The sequence below is a fragment of the Gambusia affinis genome, linkage group LG23, assembly GCF_019740435.1.
Source record: "Gambusia affinis linkage group LG23, SWU_Gaff_1.0, whole genome shotgun sequence".
NCBI lineage: Eukaryota > Metazoa > Chordata > Actinopteri > Cyprinodontiformes > Poeciliidae > Gambusia > Gambusia affinis.
In genome coordinates this window covers 8,646,947-8,667,050 of record NC_057890.1, presented here as the reverse complement: position 1 = coordinate 8,667,050, position 20,104 = coordinate 8,646,947, and the positions used below count along the sequence as shown (strand labels likewise).

General features: G+C 39.4%; 3 protein-coding genes across 8 annotated transcripts in view; 1 reads left to right on the top strand and 2 right to left on the bottom strand.

The window, feature by feature from the left end:
* Positions 1-14,920, bottom strand: yaf2 (YY1 associated factor 2). The gene is made up of 4 exons (XM_044108646.1): positions 14,708-14,920; positions 14,215-14,340; positions 2,751-2,906; positions 1-2,642 (listed from the first exon to the last, which is right to left on the bottom strand). Exons 1-4 carry the CDS (start codon positions 14,731-14,733, stop codon positions 2,390-2,392), a joined length of 561 nt encoding a protein of 186 aa, XP_043964581.1. The 5' UTR covers positions 14,734-14,920; the 3' UTR covers positions 1-2,389.
* The window catches only part of pphln1 (periphilin 1), a 77,018-nt gene that overhangs the window by 38,129 nt on the left and 18,785 nt on the right, over positions 1-20,104 (top strand). For 3 of the 6 annotated variants that reach the window (XM_044108636.1, XM_044108634.1, XM_044108632.1), the window contains exon 1: positions 19,562-19,641. The exons of the other annotated variants lie outside the window; for them this stretch is intronic. The gene's annotated coding sequence lies outside the window, so the exon portion shown is untranslated. Of the gene's footprint in view, positions 1-19,561; positions 19,642-20,104 lie in introns of those variants that run through there. 6 annotated transcript variants of the gene reach the window in all.
* zcrb1 (zinc finger CCHC-type and RNA binding motif 1) lies at positions 16,204-19,563 on the bottom strand. Its single transcript, XM_044108645.1, has 8 exons — positions 19,453-19,563; positions 19,253-19,346; positions 19,118-19,146; positions 18,174-18,285; positions 17,966-18,073; positions 17,782-17,891; positions 17,597-17,672; positions 16,204-16,451 (listed from the first exon to the last, which is right to left on the bottom strand). The coding sequence occupies exons 2-8, from the start codon at positions 19,334-19,336 to the stop codon at positions 16,308-16,310; spliced, it is 663 nt and encodes a 220-aa protein (XP_043964580.1). The 5' UTR covers positions 19,337-19,346; positions 19,453-19,563; the 3' UTR covers positions 16,204-16,307.

The following is a 20,104-nucleotide window of genomic DNA, read 5'->3' as shown; positions in this document are numbered from 1 at the left end:
GAGTTTTTCTTGTTTTTAATTTGGTAAGTTTCTTATTTAGACACATAATAAACAACACAGATTTAACAAAGGAGCATGGTAAAGCATGACGAATGACAATAATAATAATAATTTTAAAAAAACTACCAATATGTGATAAAGTTGCAATTTCTTTCCATTTTTGCCACGAATGAACCTTTGAGTTCACACACCTAGTCCCAGCTAGAGTGGTGAATGCAATGGACACATGAAACAGTCCTAACAACTAAGAGACGCCGCCTTTTCCACAATATATCAAGACTTTAATAATATCATGCTGTGACACTTCTCTGGCTGTGAGCTAAAATGTAAAAATCTTGACAACACTGATATGATGAATATAACCACATCCAAACATTGTAGTAGAATATTATAGAAAGCTATTTTCTCTGTTCAACTATTTTACAGTTCTTATAGAGGTTACGGTGGAGTTCATCTGTGGTGGTTCTGCTGGAGATTATTGTCTTCGAAAGCTTCTCAGTTTCTCAAGTCCTCGCTTTGTCAAAGTTCATGTCGAGAAGCCCACCCTTATTTTTCACCCGCATCTTGCGTTGAGTGGTAAAAATTGGCTTCTTGTGCTTTCTCTCAAGGACTTGAGCCCTCTCTGCAGATCACGCAGGTTGCAAGAAGCATACCAGAGTCCTTTTCGGTTTCAGTCACTTTGCCACCTTTTATACTTAGCTGAGATATCTTCCTCTTCTTGTGCAATCAGCGACTTTTAACAGTAACCCTGGTTTGAAACGAGCTCCAGTTCAAGAAAAGCACAAAAATGTTGCATATTTGCACATCTCCAGCCTTTAGAATATGTCTACAAATATAAATCTCCATCTGAGGGAATTTGACAAGTAGGATCCCTGGTGTATCATTATGAATGTTAATAGTTTATTTAGCTTTTGTAGAGAAAAGGTTGAGGGGGATGGGAAATAGCACGGACAAAGTTTTAGACTATTGTAGTGCATCAAGGTGGATGCAGCTGGCCAAAAACGAGTGGAATTAGAGGCCGAGTCGGCACCTCGACCACTCGTCACATTCCCCAGAAGATTCACAAAGACCGTCATGACACTGAAAGAGGCTGACATCAGGGAATGCCTTCGCTATGACGCATGATTTATGCCGGCTCCACAGTAAGAAGTCTACATCCACTCATCCCAGGCCAAGTGTGAATTGTAGAGGTTCAATGTTAATCTAGATATGTTTACTAAGGTAGAGGGGTTACCATTCAGAAATGTCGAGGTAACCTTTCCAAAACGAGGTTTGATGTGTGTTTGGGATAGATTTATAGTCATGGAGAAATAAGAAACATTTTAGTCACAATGACAAGAAGTAAGTTTGGAGCAAAAATACAGTACAAATTGTCAAGAAAGGTGGGGGAAGCATCATGTTGAGGCTCCGTATATGTTTTGCTGTGAGTGGGACTGGCACAAAAAGACTATCTCTAAATACTTCAACTTCTCCTAAAATCAAAAGTTATACAGGCTTAAAACCTCTATTTGTATTCTAATCACAAAGCCCAAAATGAATGTGACTTTTACGATTGTGAGTGGATGTTGACTTCTTACTGGAACTATAGCAACGTTTAAAAAAAAACCCCAAAAAAAACAAAAGTGGCAGCATAACAGGCATCCTGATGGAATGTTTCTACTCTGAGATTAAAAGTACAAATGTACGTTATGTCTTTATGTGTCTAGTGAAGGGAGTCCTTGGTTAATATTTTATTCCACCGCACAACACCTTGTATTAACTTTCTCTCTCTGTAGAGAGGAAAAAAGCAGATTGTTTGCAACATCGTTCAACTCCAGGTTTTACCTTTCAGATCAGTGTGACTTTAATATGTTTAGTCGTGCTTTCATTACCAAATCTCCTGTAGAAATTTTGCAATAAGCTCTAGTGGTAGAAAGAAGCTTCCAGGTCAGCTGTAAAGGTTTGCTGTAGGGTTCGAGAGTCGCTGGTGAGACAGAGAAAGGTCATGCTTTAAGTTTTTAAACTGGAAATCTCCAAGTAGGGATAGAAGAAGCTGCTGACCATGTTGATAACAGTAGGACTGTGCAGTTCTTACAGGAAACTTTAAATCTCAACTCAAGGTGATCGAGTGCTCTGTCCAAAGTTTGTCCCAAGTTTTAATAAGAAGTTCCTCATTAGGACCAAACTTTTTGGAAGTCCATATTCTAGCAGCAGACTTTAGTCGGTGCAGCAGAACATGTCTTCATAATGTTGTGGAGAATCTTTTGGGTGGCTGAACAACAAATCTTACCTTTCAAAAGCAGAATTTTCAAAACATCGCCCCTTGCCCCAAAAAGTTTTTCCACTAGTGACAATGGAGAGGGCCCTGGAGACGCAGGTTTCCTGTGAGGTGTTGGGGGGGAGAGGGGAATCAGAGGGACTCCCCGTTTACTGAGCTTCCCTCTCCTCGGGATAGGGAAGAGTGGGAGAGGCTCTTTTCCGTGTTTTCTGAGCCGGAGCCGTTTTGGCTGTGATGGTCGGCCGATGAGGCAGAGCTGGAGGAAGGAGTGGATGTGGACGAGGGCTTGGCCTTCTCCTTAAAGTCTGTTATGATGACCGTGAGGTCTCCAACTGTCACCTCCAGATGCTGGGCGCTGCTCCGGTCAATATTTTTTAATCTTGGCCTAATAGAGGGGACGAAAGCGTAAACGATGTATAATCCTGTGCTTATTAACACTTAGTTCTGATGCAAGCATCATACTGACCCCTAAAACCAGAATTAACTTGTTTACCTCATCTTCTTGTGGATGTTCTTCTTGGGTGCTGGCTCTCTTTCACTCTTGTCCCTCTCGACCCTCTCCTTCTTTTCCTTTTTGGGCTGTGATGGCAAAACAAACTGCTGCGTTACTTGCTGCTGGGAGACGAGCTGGGAGACGGGACGAGGCTTCCTGGTTGTGCGGGAGGAGGGCAGTGAGGAGAGACATGAAGCGGCAGAGAGAAGAGAGATGTGTCGCAGATTAATGAGAGGGAAAATCACAGAGAGCCCATGACCTCTCGCTGGCCTACTGCTGTAATGAAGAGCTAAAAAAGCCTGTTGGTACTAGAAAGGACGGCACTGCTGAGTTTTAATGTTGGTTCAAAATGGCATATTAAAAATGCAGGAGTGCACACGTTTCACTATCCAAGAGACATTAAATTTCTGCAGAGGTATTTTAAAACTCTTGCAGGTAAGATGCATGTTGTAGGACATAATTGGTTCAGGTGAATGGACCCAATATGGAATGCTTTCAAATTTTCATTTTTAAATTTGACACTTCTGTAAACTCAAATCTACAGATTTTCTGCAGCAGTTTCAGTAGCATTCTAGACATTTGAAAGCAAAAAAAAAACCAAAAAAAAAACCAAAACTTTCAAAGGCTTTGGCAGGAGTCGGGTCTCATCTATCTGCTGAACAAATCATCGACCAACAGGGCTAAAGGTGGTTTCTGATTTGACAGTGTGGAGCTTACAGGCTAATTCACTGCTTTCTGATATCTGGAAAATGGATTTTACAAAGCATAAAAAGTAATTAGATTTGTGATATTTGAACTGGATTATCCAATAATCTTAGATTTTGTAAAGCACGTTATTAACCTTTGATATCTTTATTCTGTACTTGACTGGTACACAGAGCTTGACTTACAAACATTATCTACAAACATTATTTGTAGATAAATAATGTTTTATCTACAATGTTTTATCTTGGTCATTTAGTGTCACAGTATTTTCCTTAATACTGTGAGCCAAAATGTAATTTGAATTATTTAATTACATAAATAAATAAACCCTATACACTAACTCACACTTAATAGTGAATTTCCGTCGACATACTCTTGTTTTTTTTCTTCTGGGTCAAGGCTCAAAGCGCCCTCTGAGTTTGACTAATTAGCCAATTGTGTTTTGTTACTAGGGAAAACTAAAACATTTAACCAATTAACATCGTCATTGGGGTGCTCTGAATTTTCTCACCTGCCAGGAATATATGGGTAAACCTGTAGGCGGCGGTAATGAATACCAGATGATTTTGCCAACCGCCAATAAAAAAATCTAGAAGAAGATAATGAGGGAAAGTGGTGATAAATGTGATAATAACACTCTAGGGATAGTTTACTCCACCTTGCATGACAATGCAGAGGATTTTACAAATGACCGGTAAGCTACAACTTCTGTTCCTCAGCATTTTTTATTTGTTTCAGCTATCAAATTAATCTGCTCTTTTTCTATCACTTGGTCATTTAGTGTTTGCTGGTAGTCAGTTGTGAATGTTGCTGCTGTTTTATTTAGTGCATGTGTTTCTCTGGTTAGAATATTTCTAATGCAGCTCTGGATAAATGTTGCTAAGATTTCTTTTTAATTGTTAATGATGTTGATAGTCATTGTCTTTTTGAGCTTCTGCTACTATCATGATGTTTGGTTGATCTCTTGATGTTTGCTGGGTAAGGAGGCAGTTCTGTTGTGGTGTACAAGGAGAAGCTGAAGTCCTGTTTGCTAACTGAAATCTATTCATTCATTTATAAGATTTAGCTGAGCTCCTTGTAAGATAAATCCAATTGCATTGCTTGGTGTAAATTATTTTTGTGTTTTTCACAGATTGGACTATGGCCTGTTGACACTGATTAACGTTAAAGTTCTGTAAATTTTGCAAGTTACTTAAAATACTTTTTACTTTTAGCTAATTCAACCCTTCATGTTATTTTGCTGTATGAAGAATTTCCCTACTGCTCATCTGAATCCCTATGCTGGACTAGGAAGGGAAATCAATTGGCACATCAGCCCCACCAGTACTGTCGAACATGTACTTAGAAACTGGAGAGTTGTAGATTCCATTTTTAGACCATTGTATGCTTCCTAATCTACAAGTTGCTCCTTGAATGTACCATAAAGTTGTATGAGTTCAGGAATGCTGTTGGTTTGTGCTTTCCAAAGCAAACCTGAACAAATGCTGCACAAAGGGGGGTGTCATTTATTTTGACAATAATGTCTTTAAAAAACAGATGCAAAATTGCATTAATGCACATCACTGCAACAATGCATGCAGATTAATGCAAATATGCCAATTAAAATGTAGGCTGAGAGCAGTGATCAGTTAAATGACTCAACCTGAGAGTTTTCCATTTCTGTATGCCAGCCTTATGGTCCATAGATATATTTACAACAAAAACACCAATAGATTTTAAAAAATATATAATTTTAATGTGGCATCAAAACAGTTTTGTTTTTGTTTTTTTAACAATCAATAAGTTTCCCTAATGTGGAATTGGTAAATGTATCAAAATATGCATCTGATTTAAGCTCATGTATGCTCTACCAGAAGCAAACTTGCAGACTTTGGCTTCATGAAAACTAAATGGACGTTTGTAGCTGCCATATTTTATCATAAGGCTGGTAACACAGAGTAGCCGAAACCATCTGCAGTGTCGGCCCATTTGGACAAGTATTGCAGAACCCCGGGCCAGATTTTTACCAAAATGAGTCTCTATGGCCCGTTCGGCTTAATGCAGCAGCTTTTGGCCATTTTCCCCAAAAGGAGGGAATATGTGATCAGCTGTCTTCTTCAGAGGGGGGAAATGGTTGTTTAGCGATTCTGGGGTGACCTAAATTTGGGCACAGCTTCAAAAAGGCTCCTATTAGCCTTTTTTTCAGACTTATCAGTGTCTTTACAGAATCAAATTCAGTACAAGCAAGGGTAGAGTGAAATGCAAATGGGCCTCTTGGCCTACATAACTGTATGATAGGGTGGCAATAGCGAGATGCTTTAATATGTCTGTCTTGTCAGCAAGATGCAGCAAAACTGCTGACATTCTTGTTAAACTAAAGATAGATGCCTCCAAGTCTTCTGAGTTGTGAAGAGTTTGAAGCTTTCTTTATGTTAAATATTCCTGCAACAATAAAAGACAGTGGAAAGAGTGTGATTATATGGAAATCATTTGTTCAGTAATGTAATTTGCTGTCATTACAGACCCATTAAGTCTATTACTCCTCATTAATGCAATAAATCAGAGAAGACTAAACTTTGCTCTTCCAGTCTGTACCTGCTTTAGAAGGACATGCTTAAGGCTGTCAAAATAATCACTAAATCAATCGCATAATTAAATAAAATGAGCGCAATAATTGCCATTTGGACAACAGTCAAAGAGTTACTCCCCTTCAATATCGTTGAAAGAAAAGCCATTTTGAGAAACGCAGCAAACATTTGACACCCAGTACTATGTACGGTAATTAACTTGCACTTTCTGCCACCGTTGCCTTTTTTTTTCTTTGTTGCCATAGAAAGTACGCCACAGCTCAACAGTGAATCTATGTTGAGCTGTGTCACTTTGTGACAAAGCCCGCAAGCCTTTTCAGGGTCGCCGCAAGCTCTGTTGTAACAACTCCGACGTGATGGTGGTGAACTCACTGACCCTTTGGCTGCCACAGTTCCTCTAAAGAACACAAACAAGGCAATGCACAGACGGTGTCGTGTTGTCCGGCTTGAAGTATTTTGTTGAAAGGGTTTGCGTCTGCTTGCCTTCATATCAACTCTGACACGGTTGCTATAAGTAAATGGAGGGGTTGCTGCAAAGTCAAACCTAAATGCAATCAGCTGATGTATTATTAGAATGAAGGAAGGCAGCCAGTCTAAACAGGACTGGCTCTGGTAACCCAATCAAACGGTGTTTATCTTACCACTTAGGCCCTTCCCTGAGCTCTCTCTGGCTGCTGACTAGGAGCCTGAGAAGAGGGAGAGAGAGAGCATATCGATTCCGAAAATAATTTCAGCACATAATGCTAACAGCTCATTCTCTTTGACAATATTGGGTGTTGGATGAGTAGTTGGGAGTCAATATCTGCTCCACTCAGGCAATCGTTTCTGCAACAGTTACTCATGTGGAAAAATTGGGATGTTGTGAGGAGAAACCAAAGACATGGATTTCAGAAGGGAAAGCTGGATGACAAACGTTTTCCAAACAAAACTGCACAGTCTGTTAAGAAAAAAAAAAAAAAAGATTCTCCTCTAAAAGATTGAAACAAGGGCTCATTGTAGAATAAGGAGAGGGTTGGAGACCAACTTGCTTTGTCCTGTAGCGTGCACAGTTGAAACAAAACACCCGAACCCTCACATTTTATTGACGGGGAACTCTGGCTGACCTCATCCTGAATATGTTGTGCACAAACACACACGCGATCTATCACTATCTTAGTGTGGGTTTTCACACTCCTCTCCCTCCTTCCGATGCACTCACTGACCTCACACTCTTCCTCCACTAATGGCCTTGGCTGGAAACAGATGGTAACTTTATTGCTGCCGACAGACATATAAACAGTGTGTGTGTGCACATTTACCTGGCACAACAAATCTTTAAGTGTCTGTTGTGTTCTTTGAATCGTTCTTTTGCAATTATTAGGTCTTTCTGAGTTTCATAACATCTCTAATCCCTACAAAACAGTGCCGAAGTAGTATTCCTATTCAGTGATGCCCATTTTACAGTTTTTTTGGCATCTAGACAATCAAATGTTAGTGAAAGTCTACAAAACACAGACAATTGTGGAATAGAATATTCTAGATTAAGTAGATCCCTTAAATTAGATTTTCCTAATCTGCAAAATGTTCTTTCACAACTTTCTGAAATTTGCCTGAGGGTGAAAAGGTTGGAATGTAGGAAATTGATTGTCTTGCAGGTGCTGCTCAGAGACGTGTAGCTAACCCTACACCGTCCTGAGAGATGGAGATGTATTCCAGAAACTAGCAGTAGGAGTGAGAGTTAAATTTGAGGTAATCTTCGGCCCAAAACCTTTATTATAACCCATTTCATTATATATGAGCATTGGGTTTCTTAGCAATGCCAGTATTTCCAGGCTATCCAGTCAGGTTCAAGGTCTGGACTATGACAACTGGAGGAGGATGTGAACCTGGTAGTTTCACATTCAATTATTCTCATATCTTTGCAGGTTAATTTGCTTTTTGTAGAGCAACATATTTCAGTGTTTTTCATCATTTTAAAGGCTGTTCCTTTCTTTGTAAGCGAGTGAACTTAAATAAGGGAGCTCCCCTCTAGAAAAGCAAACAAAGGGTAACAGGAAATAGATAAAAATAGATCTCCACAAAAACACCATCCAATATCTAAACTGTATTAGGGAGCAGCACATATGATCCTGTTTCAAGGGCTAGAAAGGAATCTTTCTACACAGCAAGCAAACTTTGATCTTTTAATGATTTGGATCTTAAGCATGGCTCCGCAGATGTTTCAACTACGAGCCATAATTTGTCGAGCACACTGACGAGCAAACAACCCTCGGAACAGCTGTTGGTCTGCATGTACGTATGCAGCGCGGTGGTGGGCAGCTATGAGGAAATCTCATCTCACTATTCAGTGGTGATTGTGAAATAGTATATTTTCCACCCTGTTGATTACCTTCAATGACGGTGTGTGTGTGTTTTGTCTTTTTTAGCAGCAGGTTGCACGCTGCTCCTGGGAACTCCTCCAACCCGATGATTAATATCTTTTCCTGCCTGTACATGCTACCATTTTGTGTGTGTGTGTGTGTGTGTGTCTGTAAAACACAGACAGATGGCTTTCTCTGTCCTTTGGTTTATGACACCTTCTGCAGCCCACTGACCACACTGTGCTGCACACAATCCCCTGCCTTCACACACAATGCGTCATGCATCAGTGTCATAATCAGTGATTACAGGCTTATCGGGCAGCTATAATTTTTGAGCTGCACTGATGTGATAACAGCTAGCTTCATTGTCCGAGGTGTACACTTTCTGTCTGTACAATGTGTGAGCGCTAATACCGGCAACCCACACTAACGACCCATCTGCGACACTTAGCAGAAAATGTAATCATGGCATCCATTTATATTCAGAGAACGCCAGCACAAAAGAGAAGTGGATGTGTTTAATAACACTCATTCCTCAATGACTTGAGCCTCAAAAGCTCGGCAGAACAATGAAAACAAACCAAGGAATTTATCAGCACCTAAGGGGATGAGAACATGTGACTGTCTGAGGCATTATTCTCCGTTAACATCACAGTTCTGAGTAATTAGAGAGAAAAACACACACACACACACACTGGCACTATAAAGGCAGGAAAATGGGGAAAACTGTAGCTTGCATGCAGCGTTTCTCATGAGAAAAGACAACATGTGCAGAGGCATCTCATTAAAACAGAATATATCTTATTGAGCTTATGTAATATTCAAGCTTTCTGGGAAAAAGAATTATCTGAAAGCCATAAACGATGGAATCAGTCTGAAAAAGCATCTATCCCTACAGGAAAGCAGAACACAGATGCACTAATCTCCAACTTATTGTACACATTTTTCCATCTAATAAAAATCCATAGGCCTTTTCACCAAGATTTTTGAAATAAATCCATCACTTTTGCTCAGTTTTACACTTTCAAACGGTGAGCCTCAGGACAGAATCCTTGTGCGTGTTCAAGTACTTACAGCATGGTAGAATCACAGAGGTAACAAACGCATATTTTCAGTCCTCTGATTTGGTTCTTTACACTAAAATAGGCTTCAGTTCCGCCTTGCCACTACCTCTGCTCACAAAACGCAACAAACTCCACCCATAATTCCTCCTCCATCTTATGCAGCAGGAAGTTGATATGAAACAAAACATTTCCACCTGGGAAATAATGGGCTTTTGATTGGAGTGTAGAAACACTTTTTTATGTACACCATGAGGAAGCTAACAAAACAAATTACAGTCAGCTGGTATTTTGGTTGGTAAAAGTTGATGATTTGACGCAGTTCACCTGTTTATTGCTTATTTATAAATCAGCAGAAAAAATTGCCAAGAATATTACAGTGGCAGTGAGTGTTATGTCCAAACAACACGATTTTGTTCCTGGTGCTATAAATAAATACTTAGGACGTTTCTACCAATCCTTGATTTTATCTCATTAGAGAAGCTGAAAAACGGCTGAGCTAAATAGTTGCCATTTGGTTTTTGGGCAGTTAAATCAACACTGCAAAAAATATTTAGAGATTTTGTCAGATGTTTCAACAAAAAAAACCTCCACAACATTACCAACCTTAATAAGGGGAAAACAGAAAAATAACTCACTTTTTTTTTTGTTGCTTTTTTAACTTTTTTGCTTTTGCACTTTCACTGTGTGGGTGAGCTTTAGGGGAAAAAAACATCTAACCAAAAAGAAAAAAAGCCAAATACTGACAGGCTCCCAGTCAGCCAGAATAGCTTGTGCTTGTTTAGGTGGAGCTCTCGAAAAACCTGCACATCAGTCATTCTGTCAGAAAGGCGCCCGAGGTTCAGTTCGACTCTGGGGGAGAGGAGAAGAAGAAAAAAAAAAAGGGAGCAAACAGCAAACGCAAAGAGAGAGGGATGAGCACAAACAGGAGAGGACTAACGGCAACACAAGCAGGCTCACTGTCCTGACCTGCAGAATGAGTCTGTAATGTTGCAAAACAAGATCTGAAACGCTCAGCGCGTCGCTGGTGGCTCTGACTCGTCAGCTCAGTGAAATGTTACAGGTGAAGTTGATGCCAGAGAAGGTTATTACGCCACGTAATGTTTTGTTAAGAGTCTTTAGGCCTTAACGCTCCCTGTCGGAAGCATTTATTCCATATTTAGCTTTGATTCCAAACATCAGACCAGAGGCCTGACTTTAATTTGCTTAGTAGCTTTCCATCAATACTCAGACCTTTGGAAGGAGTTTTCCTGGCTGCATAAAGGTCTTGTGCCTTGCTCAAGAGCCTGTGTAACCGTGTACTTGTTTCTTTGTCCCTCATTTGTCAAACACCACAACAATGCTCCCACTCCGTGACCTCCATATTCAGCATCTGTTTTCAAAAAACTGGGACTGAGCCCAAGCACTTCCAGGAAGATAAAAATCTGCCCTGCTTTTTCTCAGCAAACTGGTAATTTAATGAGTGCCTCATCCGCTGCCTCCTCTACGGCTCCTTTGATTAAATACTGTAAATGAGAAGCTAGCAGTAGAGGAGCAACGCAATTTGCTGTATTAATTTGCACAAATGACTGCATTCGATTTGCAGCAAGAAAGTCACTTCTCTACCACTTCAAATTTAGAACCACGATTACAGTGCCTTGCAAAAGTATTCCCTTAGATTTTCTCCTGTTTTGTTACATTACAGACACAAGTTGCGTCGTATTTTATTAAGACCAACACAAAGTAGGCTATGCAAGGGGTAAAAATGCTCTTGCGAAGTCACTACATACCAAAACGTTCAGTATGCTGCAGGTTGTGCTTCATTAAATCTGACTTCTGAGTTGCTGACAGCATTAGTGAAACATCAGCCAGTTCCCACTTCGTCAAACTGTCATCTGCAGACACCATTACCTCCGATAAGAGTCCAGTTCTGCTGATGTGCGCTTGCTTGGATGCAGTCAAAATCACAGACTCATCTCGCTGCTTTCAGTCAGCAGACGGCTTTGGACCCCCTGCAGCAGATCATCTTCCCACTCCACTGGAATCCAGCCTGCAAGATGTGCTAAACTCTACAAGATGTGCTAAGCTTTGCTTATATAAAACATTAATTCTGATATCTGGACTAAAGTCTACAAGCAAATGCTTTCATATCTCTTTTGTGATATTTCACGTGTCAACCCTGTGCTGTTACTGTGTGATAGGCTGATTTAAAGTCCCACTAGCTGCTGTTGTGAGATGCTTCTTCTGACATGTGCACACGCTATGCCCCTGTCAGACAGGAATTTGTTGCTTTGCAGCTGCAGCTCAGTCATTCTTGTTAAGTACCAAGCATAAAAATCTGCTTGCCTTCAATAAGCTCAAAGAGAAATCAACTCCTTTGAAGCGTTTGGTCACTAATATCTGTGCAGCTTTTTTGGCACTATCACATTAGTGTCACAGTATTTCAATACTTTGGTTGCGAAATAATGACCTTCAAAGAGACCCTTAGCAGCAACCGATTTAAAGTAAATGCCTCTAAATATATATCTGGACATATATTTAGCTAAGGTATGAATCAAAAACAGAGTTTCTTGAAACTTCTCATTAGGAATCTTTCTGTTTCTCTTGACTATATCTGACATTTCAGACCACTAAACGACAGATGTTAACATGGCGTTTGCTTAAACCAACTGAGATTTGAACAGAAACTGATTTGGTCAGTTGGGACTAGGACTGAGCTTTAAATTCAACAAACACTCCATGTGGGTTCAGTGTGAAGCCCAGGAAGAGCAAGAACATCTTTGATGCTATACGGCTGGGTCACTTCTACAGGACATGCACGGTTCATAGACTTTGAAGTATCAGGATTTTTTAGAATCTAGAGTACTGTAGCAGGAAATATCTGTACTAGTATCCAAAACATATGAATCGACGCAGAAACCGTCGCTACATAGAAACACAAAGCTTCTTTCGGTTCCCAAACCCAAATACTGGCACCAACTCCAAATACACTTTGAAGGCAACACTGTGAAAGACCTGAGGATGTGCAAAGAGGAGAGATTAAAGACGCATGTCTGCTCCAAAACACAGGAGATGTTATTGGAATTTGCGGTTTGGAAGGGAATTCTGAGCTGCGTCCTTGCCAACATCCTTAAGAACTAAAACCAAAAGATGGGGAAGGCAAATAAAGTCACGTCTGTTTTTATAAGGATGTAGACGAGTTCTTGGCAGAGCTGAGAGCTACTTTTGATGAGTCGATGAAGTGTCCTCTACATGGCGACAGGAGCATGTCCGCTGCTTCACCCACTTTCAACAACTGAACTCCAGCTTTTTTTTTTCTTCTTTTTTTGCCTGTGTGCGTGTGTGTGTGTGTGTGTATTACCCTGCAAATATGCATGCAGTCATGTTGAAAATTTGCATGATGGGCGCATCTGGGCTCAAGTGCGTGCATGTGTGTGTCCCTCCGACAGCAGGATGATTAAGCTGTTGCATAGTAATGAGCTATGGCTGTCTGTCTGGCAGCTGCTCTTTTTACAACAAAGACTTCCACTCGCGCAATACAAAGAAATAAACGGAATCATTACACACGCAGGGGAAAAAAATAACCACAAAGGCCATCAAAGACCCATTGTTTTAGATAGCATAATCACTGCGAAAGTTGTGCTAATGCAGGAGGAGAATTAGTAATTCACTCAAGAGGGAGATCATGGAACGACACACACACCAGGTCCCATGGCAGGAGTGCACTGCTGCACTTCCTCTCCTTTATTCCTTTGTATTGTTTTTCCTTCTCAAAGAGAGTCGCTCAGGAATACCTCCAATTTCCTGCTTCCAATTTCTAGTGTGAGGGAATATATCTGCATGAACTGTGCACCTTAATGCCATCAACGTGAGGGTAATTACCCATCTATCGAGGGTGTGTATATTGTTTGGAAAGAAGTCGGTTCCCTATAGGCATGGGCAAGTTGCAAGGTACATGAATGTTTTAGTAAGACTAAATTATATTTTATTCTGCTTTTTTTCCAAGAGTAAGACAAGTATAGCAATCCATTTGGATAGAATCTGTAGTTAACTATTCTATTACGCTACCATTAGCGTTCCGAATGTTGTTTTAAACCTCAGGAAAAGGTGTTGCATGTCTTGCTCATTTTCTTCAACTGCAAATGTTACAGTTGAAGAAAACAGCCAAAATTGTATCAACTTGACTGGCAATAAGTATTTTTCAGACAGATGACCACCTTTGCACAAACAAAATGGTCAGTGGATTAAGCTATAAGAGCAGTGAATTATTGAGACATGTCAGAGTTTTGGGTATGCTGTACAAGATGTAATGATAAAAAGGTTACCAGAAACCGTTTTCTACATCCCTATGCATTAAAATTTGATTTGATTTAAATTTGCAGTAATAGTCTGTAATTGGGTTAAGCAATGTCAAATAGAAATAAATTAAGATATAAAAACATAAATAAAATAAAAAAAAATCCCCAATTTTTCTTCTTTTGGACTCTGCCAAATAATCAAATCCACCATTTATACAAACAACAAAAAAACTTAAAAAAAAAAAATAAAAATAAGCATGTGGCCCACAACTGTTAACTATTTTTAAGCCATATTTGTACTTGGAATAAGGTTTGAATGTGTTATTAATGCTTAATAAAGAATTTTATTATCTATGCAAGAGTAAGGGCAGCAAAAGAGAGGTGATCCTGGCAAAGTGTCGTTTTGATGTAAGGGGGTTGGGGGCAGCCCAGCCATCCATCCATCTCTCCCTCCCAGGGGACCCACTAATGCCCACCCAAACACATAAAACCTAATGCCATATCCATCGCCTTACCTTGTTGACGTCCCCTTCCTCACATCACACATCATGCACTTAAAAGCCTCTGCCGTGTTCTTGTAGGTGCACACGCTGCAGTCCCAAAACCCCTCGTCGGAGGAGGGCTTCGGTTGACGCTTCGGCCTTTAAAGACAATAAATGTGGAAATGAAGAAGAAATTTTAAAAAAAAAGAAAAAAAAGAATGAGTTTAGAAGCAAAAATGAGGGGGATAAGAGTGACTTCGAATAGCGAAAGCAAACCTCTGGTTAAAGCCTAAAGGATTCAGGAAACCATCATCTGAACGCGCGCCGTGATCTGACACTGTAATTGCCGATGAGGTTTTTTTTAACACCCGAGCGAGGATACATGGCACGCGCTCACACACGAGAAGGAGAGGGAGAGACCGAAAGAGAAAAGCCCATTTTTCCTTCCCCCCCCTCCGTGGTCCGTGGGCTTGCCTCTGTGTCCGCTCCCCTCCCCTGGTTAAAATATTTAGGACGAACTGCTTACCTTGTGGGGCTCCGCTTGTCGCCCATGCCAGACCAGGGTTTATCTGGAGGAGCTGGGACGAGCAGAAGTCGTGTTATTTTCCGATTATTTCAGGAAAGAAGCGATGCGCCTTTTACCCGCTCGTCTTCCAGCTGTCGTGGAAACTCCGCTTGGGAAATCGCCACGTGACTCCAAGGGGCCAATCAGAGTCCGTTTATTTCCTGAGGCTGACATTCCTCTTCTTGATGAATAATGCTGCATTCAAGGACACTGTGGAAACTCCTATTAGTGAATCGTCCTTGTTAAATTGTACCGGAAACGAATTGCAGGTGCATCTACATTGATGAGAATTTAATTAGTCGCATTATAAAAGTTAATGCGACTTAACTTTTATAATAACTATGAGTAGTTATTATAAAATCACTGTGCACAGATTGATATGTTTCAATGTTGACGGTCAGCGCTTACAGAAAACGAAAACCCAATATGTGAAATGTCTGTTTATGGTAAAATACGTCTTTTATATCCTTTCAATGCTTGGTTTTACTGCAATAATGAAGCATGGCATGGAGGAGATTGAGTTGAATTCCAATTTAAAATGTAGAATTTTCTTTCATCTGGAAACACTGGACAGCTAAACAATTCAGTCACTTTTCTCTTTAGATCAGATAAGATGCGTCAGAAATTGTCTCTGGTTCAAGGCTGAAAACAAGAAATGGAACCATTACAGCTTGTCCTTGATACATCGGTGTGTGGAGTCGAGCCACCGATTCCAGCAGCAGCAATCTCCTGAATGGGCCATGCTTCATCGTCCCTTCAAGTATACAGTTATTACTGTTTTGTTATGCATGTCTGTCTACCTGAATTTTGCCTTCCACTAAACTTTCCAATAAATGGCTACATGGATGGACTCAGCACTCTGCTAACTCGGTGCTTTATAACAGAGTTTGCAGAATTAGTGGGTAATTATTAGAGAAGTGAGACTTAACATTTCTGCATCCTTTTTCATTGGTTTTTTTGTAATACTCAAATTTTCTGAGAAAGTGATTTGTTTTATTTTCTATGTATGTAATTTATGGCAGGTAACAAAATAAACATTGAAGTCACTGCATCTATAATACATATTCTTCAATAAATTAGAATATGAGTTGTTGGATTAAAAATGCCTTTTGAAAACAACCTTTAACGTTTTGCTTTTCATAAGCAAAATTTGTATTGGTGTGATGTAATATTCTAATCTTAGATATAATGTTTTCATCAGATATCCTCATGATTAATAGAACTAAATTGAAATCTGAAAACGGCATGTTCCACTTTCTTCTGAATTAAATTCTTAGCCTTGTTCCTGTTTCAAGCTCTAAAACAAATGAGCTAATTTACCAACTGAAAAGCATTGTAAAAATTTTTCTTCACAGTCGGTTCAGCCAAAGTGTTAAGAAATATATCTTTCTTCCATATGAATTAAGCTTTTAGTTAGCACCCGCCCCACAGCAATAAATATGTACTGTACACACAGACATGAGCAAAGCTAATTTTATTCAGAAAATATTTGAAGAACATAAAACTCGACTTCACCAGAAAACAATTTGATAAATATGTATGCGGTTTAAAAGTCTGTGTATTAGTCACTCAGTTCCTCCTCGTCACTGAAGTATGCGCTCTTTTTAATCCTTGGTTTCTTGGAGTCTGACGATGCCGAGGCATGGGCATTGTCCTCTTCTGCTTGCCTTTTCTTTTTCTTCTCCTCTTCCTCCCTGTGGGCTTGCTGGAGAGACGCCCCAGAAAGACAGTTTGTTAGTTGACATAAGCTCTACCATATTAGAAATGCTGAAAAACAAAATGTGCCAAAGAGCAAAGTCATTAGAGTGTACCTGAAATATCTACCACAGAGTAAGCAGATTTTTTACATTTTTATTATTTGTTCTGATGTTTCAGCTCATGAAGCTTACAAGGCTCCTGGAAGAGGCACTGATTGCAATTTTTCGGAGGGTCACTTAGGCCATTTGAGCAAATTTGTAGAAATCTCTTTTCATCAATAGTTTTGTAATTCTTGCACCACATAAATGCTGGTATGCTCAAATGTTTGATTGGTGACTTTGTGGGAAGGTCCCAAACTTTCGTAGAGATATGTGACGTGATTGTTGGCGTTTAAAGTTTTTGCTGTCTCTAAATATAGTTAGTTTCCTTCTGAGAATTACAAGTTCTTAGCACCATCAATCAGTCCATCAACCCCAACTTTCTGAATAAAAGTATCTATCATGTTTATACTTTGAGGGTGAGGCACAGTGTTAATTTTTCTGCACCAATTGCTTGGTATCCAGGCCAGAAAGTTCAATTTTGGTCTGATCTGACCAGAGAACCTTCCCTCACATGTTTGCCACATAGGTTGTGGACTTCTTAAAGGGGCTGCACAGTGGTGCAGTTGGTAGAGCTGTTGCCTTGCAGCAAGAAGGTCCTGGGTTCGATTCCCAGCCCAGGGTCTTTCTGCATGGAGTTTGCATGTTCTCTCTGTGCATGGTGGGTTCTCTCCACAGTCCAAAAACATGACTGTCAGGTTAATTGGTCTCTCTAAATTCTCCCTATGTGTGAGTGTGTGTGTGAATGGTTGTGTGTCCTGTATGTCTCTGTGTTGCCCTGCGACAGACTGGCAACCTGTCCAGGTTGTACCCCGCCTCTCGCCCGGAACGTAGCTGGAGATAAACCAGCAACCCTCCTGACCCCATTAGGGACAAAGGGTGAACAGAAAATGGATGGATGGATGGACATCTTAAAGCTTTCTGTATATTTTTCTGTCTTTTTGCCATACTTCCATTATGGCAAGATTTCAACTGAAGTGAATCTAGCAAGAGACTTTGGTTATACACATGTTAAATATAAATATGTTACACATATGGCAATGCTGAGAATTACCTGAAAAGCTATGGCTTGGCTTAAGCTATCCAGGGCAGGGTCTTCTCCTTCCTCTTCACTTTCTTCATCTTCCTCACTAAAAGAAATGCATATATATATATATATATATATATATATATATATATGTATGTGTACGAAGTTATACAAAAAATATGTTCTATTGTTAACTATAATACAATTCCTACATTTGCTCAGGTTGTTGAGCCCTTTTCTTCTTCTTCTTTTCTTTCTTTTTTGGTGGTTCCCTCTCTCCAAGCAGGTTTTTAGGACATGCATAGCTCAGATGTCCCGTTTCCTGTAATGCATAGATTGAATTCACATAGGGCATTCCTACAAGTCTGCCTTTCCCAAAGTTGCGTGTTCACTCACCCCACATTCATAACATCTGGTCTTGTCCGTGTAGTTCCGTCTCCTTATAAACTCTGCTGCTCGCCCGTTGTCTATAGCGATACTGGCTTTAACTGTTCTGCCAAACAACTGGGTGGATAAAGAAATTTCCTTTATACAGTTAACATGCATTAAAGAAACACTGACAGAAATCTGTAGTTTATGCATGTAGTCATTCATTATTGCTTACCTGTTTGTTGTTCACTGCTCTTGCACAATTGTGAGCGGCTTCTCTGTCCAAGAAAAGGACAAACGCCACTCCTTTACTCTGTCGGGTGAATTTATCCTTCACTATTGTAACCCTAGAATAAACAGCACAGAAATTGTGAGCAGATTAAATGTTTTCTAATGCTACAAGCCAGACTTTTCTGAAAAATCAATCCAACTTGAGTTCAAGTATAGCTTGCTGGCTATAGAGTAGTATTTAATAGAATTTTTTTTGTTTCTCTTTTGCTACAATTATGTAAGTTGTGATGTATTCAAGCCAAACACCAACTCTATATTTTTTTCTAAAAGCGTCCAGGTGTAAATGCATCTGGTGACATCAAATAAGTAACAAAGGAGGTCAGGGAAGCCTGTATTAATCAAAATAACATTCAAGTTACTAAAAAAAATAAAATTAAATAAAAAAAAAAAACACATGCTCATATTTTTTTTAGTACTTCAGGACTGCTGCATTGTTCATTACTTCCACTAAAATTGACCACGTGAATAAATTAATAATGATTCCAATCCTGCTAGTTTGCCTCGCCATACATCCACTTTCAGAACAGCTTATGTACACAAGTACAAAAAATAAATATCTGACCACTTGGCAGTCAAAAAGAAAGAAGCATAGAGACAAACAAACCAGGCTTTTATAGCCTATCCAAATGTTTGGTTTCTTTGAGGGGCCTTGTGTTGCAAGGTGTTTGTCTCCAAACCTATGATACTACCAAGTGCAAGCAAAACTGAATTATTATTCATTTGTTTTTCTTCAGTTTTAAAAACTTTGCATTTGGTAAATTCATGCGGGGCATATCTATATTTAAGTACCCTATATTTAATTTCAAATAAAATGCTGAAATTAACATAGCATTTCAATTTGTGTGAGAAATGGTTATAAAACAAAACACAAAAACAGGTAATACTTACTTTACAACTTTTCCATACTTTGTGAATAACTGCAATGACCCAAAATATGTATGTTAGTGTTAATTGATTAAAATATGTAGATTTTAACAGTACTAAGACTCTTTGCATAGAATGATTTTCAAAAAAGTAAATTACCTTGTGCAGGTCGCTGTTTGTCAGAGAAAATGGTAGATTTGATACATAAACTGTGCTTTTGCTTGGAGCTAAACCCCCACTCATAGTGGACAGACTGTTGATGCAAAACAATAATAAAAAAGAACATAATCACTTATCAATTTCAATTCAATGTTGTCATGTGGTTTTGTGTACGCAAGTGAGTTCAATGCAAGACTTACCTATGTGGATGTCACTAATAAGTCGCAGTTTGGTTATGGCAAAACAAGAAAATGGTTGTGTTTCTAAATACCAAAGCTAAAAGAAACAAAACGCTGCCTACTCGTCGCAGCTTGATGACGCATTCGTTCTAATAAATACGTCTTGTGTAGCAACTCTGAAAGGCTAGGCTAGCTCAACGGAAAGAAGAGGTGAGACTGTTTTGATATTTTCCCCTCAGAGAAATTGCTTTTAATTTCTTTTTAAAATACAATTGGTTGTGCACGACCAGAAGTTCTATAAATATTTGTTTTGGGCAATTTATGCGCTAGTGACTGAAAGCTAACCTGCACTTACGTCAAACAAAACGTGCGAATGTTTGCTGCACAGACGGGTTAGCAGAGTTAGCTCTACTTTCTTCTTTATTGTGCTTTGAGTTGGTGTATTTAATACATTAACCACAGTGTTGTGGTTATAAATGGCTGTCGAAGCTAACAGAGCAAAGGCGAGGTGTTCATTACGATATTCCAGGACAACAAGCCCAAACAAAATCGGTCATGTTAAACAGAAACTAGTTGTTTTTGTGGTAAAATAACATTTTATAAGCTTCACATTGAATTATTTTGCGTTTATGCTTTTTGTTGTGTTATAAGTCTTTCTATTTACTTATGTTTT

Excerpts from the sequence above, each read along its gene's own strand:
- zcrb1 (XM_044108645.1), bottom strand. The coding sequence starts at position 19,336 with ATGAGTGGGGGTTTAGCTCCAAGCAAAAGCACAGTTTATGTATCAAAT. Across the intron at positions 18,074-18,173 it reads GAGCAGTGAACAACAAACAG|TTGTTTGGCAGAACAGTTAA; the intron begins GTAAGCAATAAT and ends TTATCCACCCAG. Across the intron at positions 17,673-17,781 it reads GCTCAACAACCTGAGCAAAT|TGAGGAAGATGAAGAAAGTG; the intron begins GTAGGAATTGTA and ends CATTTCTTTTAG.
- yaf2 (XM_044108646.1), bottom strand. The coding sequence starts at position 14,733 with ATGGGCGACAAGCGGAGCCCCACAAG. Across the intron at positions 2,907-14,214 it reads AGGAAGGGGACGTCAACAAG|GAAGCCTCGTCCCGTCTCCC; the intron begins GTAAGGCGATGG and ends CCGCACAACCAG. Across the intron at positions 2,643-2,750 it reads AACATCCACAAGAAGATGAG|GCCAAGATTAAAAAATATTG; the intron begins GTAAACAAGTTA and ends CCCCTCTATTAG.